General features: G+C 36.6%; 1 protein-coding gene across 1 annotated transcript; it reads right to left on the reverse strand.

Annotated features, from left to right (window-relative positions):
- Nucleotides 1–518: 518 nt before the first annotated feature.
- LOC102749083 (olfactory receptor 5P4) lies at nt 519–1,463 on the reverse strand. The gene has a single exon (XM_006742354.2). The coding sequence runs from the start codon at nt 1,455–1,457 to the stop codon at nt 519–521; it is 939 nt and encodes a 312-aa protein (XP_006742417.1). The 5' UTR covers nt 1,458–1,463.
- Nucleotides 1,464–6,142: the final 4,679 nt, after the last annotated feature.

Here is a 6,142-nt window from a genome sequence, read left to right on the forward strand (position 1 = left end):
GATCTTTGCTCTGGCTTAAATAAAGTGAAAATAGAAGCTTTTTGGAGACACTAACATCAATGCTTCCAAAAGGTTAAATATCCATTGACAAAGGCAGGGCAGTACCTTTAAAGGAAGTGACCTGAACAGCCTGACTTGTCAATATTACCATTTATTACACATCTGCTGGGGACAAGTTTTTTTCCCAAAATGTTATTTAACAAGATGGAATTCAATTAAGTTTGATCTTTGATGGAAATAGCTTTCTTTATTTAAATAGGACTCACAGCTGATGAATGGAACTATTTTGCAAAGGTATTCTTACCTTGAAAAGTTAATATTTAATTTGAATGAAGCAGATTTCCATGTTAATGATATATTTCACTTTCTATATGAAAGTAAACATTGGCTTTTTATATATATAGGCGTTCTTCACTATCAAAGTGATAAACTTAATGATAAATATCATCAAAGTATACAGCACAAATGTTTCCTCAAATCATTGGTTTGTTATTTTATGGATTCATATCTGATGTAATTCAGGAGAACCAATGTGCTTTAGCCATTAGTTTTCTCATGGCCTCTTTCACCTCCTTGTTCCTCAGGCTGTAGATGAGGGGGTTCAACATGGGGACCACCACTGTATAGATCACTGATGCCACTTTGACCTGATCAGCTGAATAACTCGACTTGGGCATCACATAAACAAACAAAACTGTCCCATAAAACAAAGTGACTGCAGTGAGGTGGGAAGTGCAGGTAGAGAAGGCCTTCTTCCTCCCCTCCGTAGAGCGCGTATTCAGGATTGAGTGGAGGATGTAACTGTAGGACACAATTATGGTAAACAGTGTGCTTATGAGGACAGATGCAGAAGAGATGGCAGGAGATATTTCAGCAATATAAATATGGCCACAAGAAAGCTTCAAGAGTGGAAAGAGGTCACAGAAAAAATGGTTGATTTTATTTGGTCCACAGAAGGATAGATTGATCAAACAGCCCGTAAATGATGAAGCATTCATGCATCCACCCAGGTAGGAAGCCCCCAATAGGAGGAAGCAGACCACTGGGGACATCTGGGTAGAGTAGAGCAAGGGAGAGCAGATGGCCACATAGCGATCATAGGCCATGGTAGCCAGCAGGAAGCACTCTGTAGTCCCAAAGGTGACATCAGAGCCAAGCTGGGCTATACAGCCAGTGACAGGGATGGTCGTTCTCTCTCTTAAGAAACTCATGAGCATGACTGGCGTGACTGACGTGGAATACCCGATGTCCACAAAGGCCAAATGGCTGAGGAAAAGGTACATTGGGGTGTGAAGCTGTGGGCTGCTTCGGATTAAGATGATTATACTGATATTTCCCACTATGGTAACTATATAAACTCCCAGGAAAATCACAAAGAAGATGGCACATAGTGTGGGGTTATCTGTTAATCCCAGAATAATGAACTCTGTCACTGTTGTATGGTTTTCAGTCTCCATCTATCCATTTAATGGTGCCTATTGAAATCAGAACCAGAGGCGGTTACACTGGTTGAAATTACCCCACATTTAATGTAGATATCTAAACAGAACCGTACAATTACAATTTTTAAATGGTAACTCTGCCTCACTCATAGAGTACTTTGTGCACATGAATTTTTTCAAATTCCATGTAAATATTAAAATTGAAGACTCAGTGATCTTAGAATTCAGTTATTTTACTCCTATTTGTATACCATAGAGCAAGTCTTCCCCATGTGTACCAGAAATACATAAAAGGGTATTACACCAATACTGATTGTAGTAACATAAACTGTAAATCACCGAAATGATCATGGAAAGGCCAGCTCTTGATTTTCCACCCCCATCCCAAATGTGCCTCTGCCCCAGTATTCTCTTTTTTAGTAAATACTATCACCATTTATCCAATTACTGGATAAACAATATGGAGCTGACTTTGACATCTCTTTCTTACTTGATCCTTTTCCTGGAATGAAAAAATGACATCCTTAGTTATAATGATACCAGGGGCTGGAAAGTGTCTATGTCCAAGATGAAAGGGCCAAATAGAATTTTTACTATTGTTACAAGCTAAATCCTGGATATTTTGCAAAATCTTCCAGGACTTATCTCTTACACCATACTTTTTCATCATTCTGAGATTGCATGAAGCAGTAAGAAGAGTCCAGGTATTTTTATGGACTGGGATTAATTGGAAAGTGAACTGAAATGAAGCATTTGGGGAATTGCATTAGTAAGTTTTGGTCTCATCAGTTCTATTTAGCAACTATAGGGAAATAGGAAGTGAGAGCATATGATGGTGATGGGGGGAGAAGGTAGAGAGGTATGGATGCAAGTAGCCAGCTAGGAAGGCTAGGAAATTGGATTGAAAGAAAGATTAGCATTTCAGAATAATACTCCCTTAGTTCAAATTAGAGCACATGATCAAGGACAGGGGAGAATATATTAAGTTACATTCAGTCATTTCCATGGCTCTTCTAGTATAAAGACCAAAATATGCTGAATAATCTGCTTGTTCCTGAAGAGCTTCTATCTGAAGAAGAATTAAGAAAAAAATAATACGTAACTGTCAGCAACCATGCACATTTTACTCAATGTTACATGTTAATCATGGCAATGACGTCCTACAGTATGAACAGTACTAGGGTTACGTGTCTGAATCCTCACATTTTGGCATTTTTAATGAGACAAAGCCTCAAACTGAAATAAATTTTTTGAGAAAAAAATAAATGGATGAAAGACATAAACGTTTTCAAAGTTGGATATGAGAGCCAGCAGGGAAGGCAAAGGGATGTACAGAAATACCTCGGACTTTGCAGCCACACAAACTTGGGATTGGTTTCTAGCTCTACCTCTCATAGTCTATGGAATCAGAGGCATGTTACAAGAAGTTGTTGATCTTCTGTTTCCTTACCTGTAAAAAGGAAATAATGATACATACCTCATGTGATTCTTGTGTTAAAAATGATATGATGTGGATGAAAAGACCAAGCACTGTGTACGCAACAAATAAATGCTCAGTTACTAATAATTTACTCGAAATAATCAACTTGTAACTTCTTGTACATATAAGAGAATCAAATATTTCTGTGTCCCTAAAAAAGAACAAGGATAAAGTAGCGACACATCCACTGCAACACTAGGGATAGGCTCCAAGGAATTGTCACTGAACGGCAGAGCCATATTTAAGTGAGGCTTGTGTCATTTGAGATAAGGCCCAAATCACTTACTTCACTTGTAATTACAAATTAATTAGTTATTTGTTTTGGAAAACTACATTGAGAATCCATTGGGATAGAGAAGTTACATGTGCACATCTATTGGGACAGAGAGATAACATGTAAACATGATTACATAAAAATGTATGAATGAAATACATACTCTGAGGTTCCATTTATTTTTTTAATTAAATGAAAAAATTAAACATTTCAATTTAAATTGAAAATAATTATAACATTTTACTATCATTGAAGTTGATTATTAGATCAACATGACTAATATGGCTGTGACAATTTGTGGCATTTCTGAAATGTGGCTATATTCAGTGGTTGAGGTTTTCACGTCACCTATGTTTAGCAATAATTTGGGTTTGCTAGTACAGTTTAATTTACAAACATGAATCCACTGGAATTGCAATATAAGTGATGTACATTTAAAAAAATCATATATTTTTCACATGTAATATGGATCTGTCCTAGGACACTTGACATACACACCATGCTTATTGGTGGCAGACATTTCTCACACACATGCTCTTCCCTCTTCCCTTTGTCAATTTTGATCCACCAACATGTAAGCTTTCTAATAAAACAATGAAGCTCACACTAACATTTTTCTTAGGACTCTGCCATCCACAACTACCACATAGACTGGCAGGTTGTCAAAGATACATGGCCACAATCAACTCTGGCTGTATTCTTGAACCATGGCCACATAGCACAACATTCTCTAAGGTTGAAAGTCAGGTTCCTTTGATTCTGGGACAGCCCATCAATCGTCTTCAGAACAAAGCTAAACCTGATAATCCACATTAGAAAGATCTAACAGCTCAAATACCTCAAATCCAGCAAATTAGGAAATGGACATGCTGTGAGACTCTCTGTCCTAGAAAGATACTATTCCTTTAGGTTTTAAGGAAGCCCAGCTGTGGCTGATGAATGACACAAATAGGTAGCCATCAATTCCACAAAAACATTCCAGATCATATCTAGGAGAATTAAATTCCCTTCATTCCTGTATTTCTCCCAACATTTTGTTTACACCACTTGATTAGTCCCCATTATAGTTGGAAGATCTTGTTCTTTCCCCGGTGTGAAAGTGCCGTGTCTATGACTAATTATTTTTGTAACCCTTTTTAATGGTGTAGTGCTGGGAATGTAGGAGGCACTAAACAGATGTTTGTTGAATTAGTGTTAAACAATTTTTAGAAAATCTTTCTCTGTATCAGATATTACACTGTGACCTAAAGATAAATAGATACTCCTACATCTCTATCTTTACCTAACTACAAACCATCTTATGATTGTAGTCATCACTCTACCTCCTACCTAATTCCTAGTCACCTTAGGTCTCAGGTTTAAATTTATTTCACCACTGAAGCATCCTCTGACACCCTGGACTAAGTCATAGTCTCACAGTGAATAGTTTCAGAGAGCCCCGAAATGTATTCTGCACTTTTACTTATGTAGGTACTAGTGTAAATAATTGCTCATTGTCTTTTTTTTTTTTTTTTAGATCAATATCTACAGGTGGGATTACTGGATGATATGGTAGTTCTATTCTTGATTGAGTAACCTCCATACACCATTTTGCATTCCCAAAACAATGTACAAAAGTTGGCTCCTTCTTCATATCCTCACCTACACTTGTCTTTTGTTTTGTTTTGTATTTTTTTTTTATAATAGCCATCTTGGCACACATGAGGTGATATCTCATCATGGTTTTGATTTACATCTACATGATGATTAGTGATGTGGAGCGTCTTTCCTTGTACCTCTTGGCCATTTTTACATTTTTATGTCTTCTTTGAAGAAATGTCTGTTCAGGTCTTTAGGCCATTTTTTTAAATCGAGTTATTAGTGTTTTTGCTATTGAGTTGTTTTTATTGAGTTGTTCCTTATATATTTTGGAAACTAACCTCTTATTAGATACATGGTTTACAAATATTTTCTCTTATTCTGTAGTTGCCTTTTCACTTTGGTGATTGTTTTCATTGCGGGACAGAAGTTTTTTAGTTTGATGTAGTCCCACTTATCTATTTTTGTTTTTGTTGCCTGTGATTTTGATGTCATACAAAAAAAATTTATTGCCAAGACCAATGACATGAAGCCTTTCTCCTGTATTTTCTTCCAGGGGTTTTCTTCTTGCAGTTTTAGTTCTTACATTTAAGTCTTTAATACATTTTGAGTTGATTCTTGTGTGTAGTGTAAGGTAAGAGTTCAATTTCATTTTTTTGCATGTGGATATCCAGTTTTCCCAACACCATTTATTGATGGGACTATCTATCCTTTCCTCACTGTGTATTCTTGGTGCTCTTGTCGAAAATTATTTGTACATGCATGTATTTATTTTTGGCTCTCTATTCTATTCATTGCTCTATATGTCTGTCTTTATGTCAGTACCATACTGTTTTAATTACTGTAGCTTTGCAGTATTATTTGAATCAGGAAGTGTGATGCCTACAGCTTTGTTCTTCCTTCTTAAGATTATTTTGGCTGTTTGGGGGCCCTTTGTGACTCCATATGAATTTTAGAATTGTTTTTCCTATTTCTATACCAAAATTCCATTGAGATTTTGGTAGGGATGCACTGAATCTGCTTTGGGTAGTATGGATATTTTAACAAGCCTACCAACCCAAGAACCCAGGATGTTTTTACATTTGCTTGAGTCTTGTTTAATTTCTTTTATCAATATTTTGTAATTTTCAGTATACAAGTCTTTCACCTCCTTCGTTGAATTTATTCCTAGGTTATTTTATTCTTTTTGGTGTTATTGTAAATGGGATTATTTCCCTGTGTTTCCCTGTGAGCAGAGAACTATGGCAGGTTGCATACCTGATGGCAGGTGCAGAGTCTGGCCTGATTATACTGAGAGACCTTGAAGGGGTAAGAAGGAATTTGTTAATCCTTGGATGTCAGTGTGAACTGCCTGGACAGACAGAAATC

The sequence above is a fragment of the Leptonychotes weddellii genome, chromosome 11 (assembly GCF_054177405.1).
Source record: "Leptonychotes weddellii isolate Sample4059 chromosome 11, ASM5417740v2, whole genome shotgun sequence".
Taxonomy (NCBI): Eukaryota; Metazoa; Chordata; class Mammalia; order Carnivora; family Phocidae; genus Leptonychotes; species Leptonychotes weddellii.

What these genes read in the sequence shown, in the direction of transcription:
- LOC102749083 (XM_006742354.2), bottom strand. Translation starts at nt 1,457, where the DNA reads ATGGAGACTGAAAACCATACAACAGTGACAGAGTTCATTATTCTGGGA.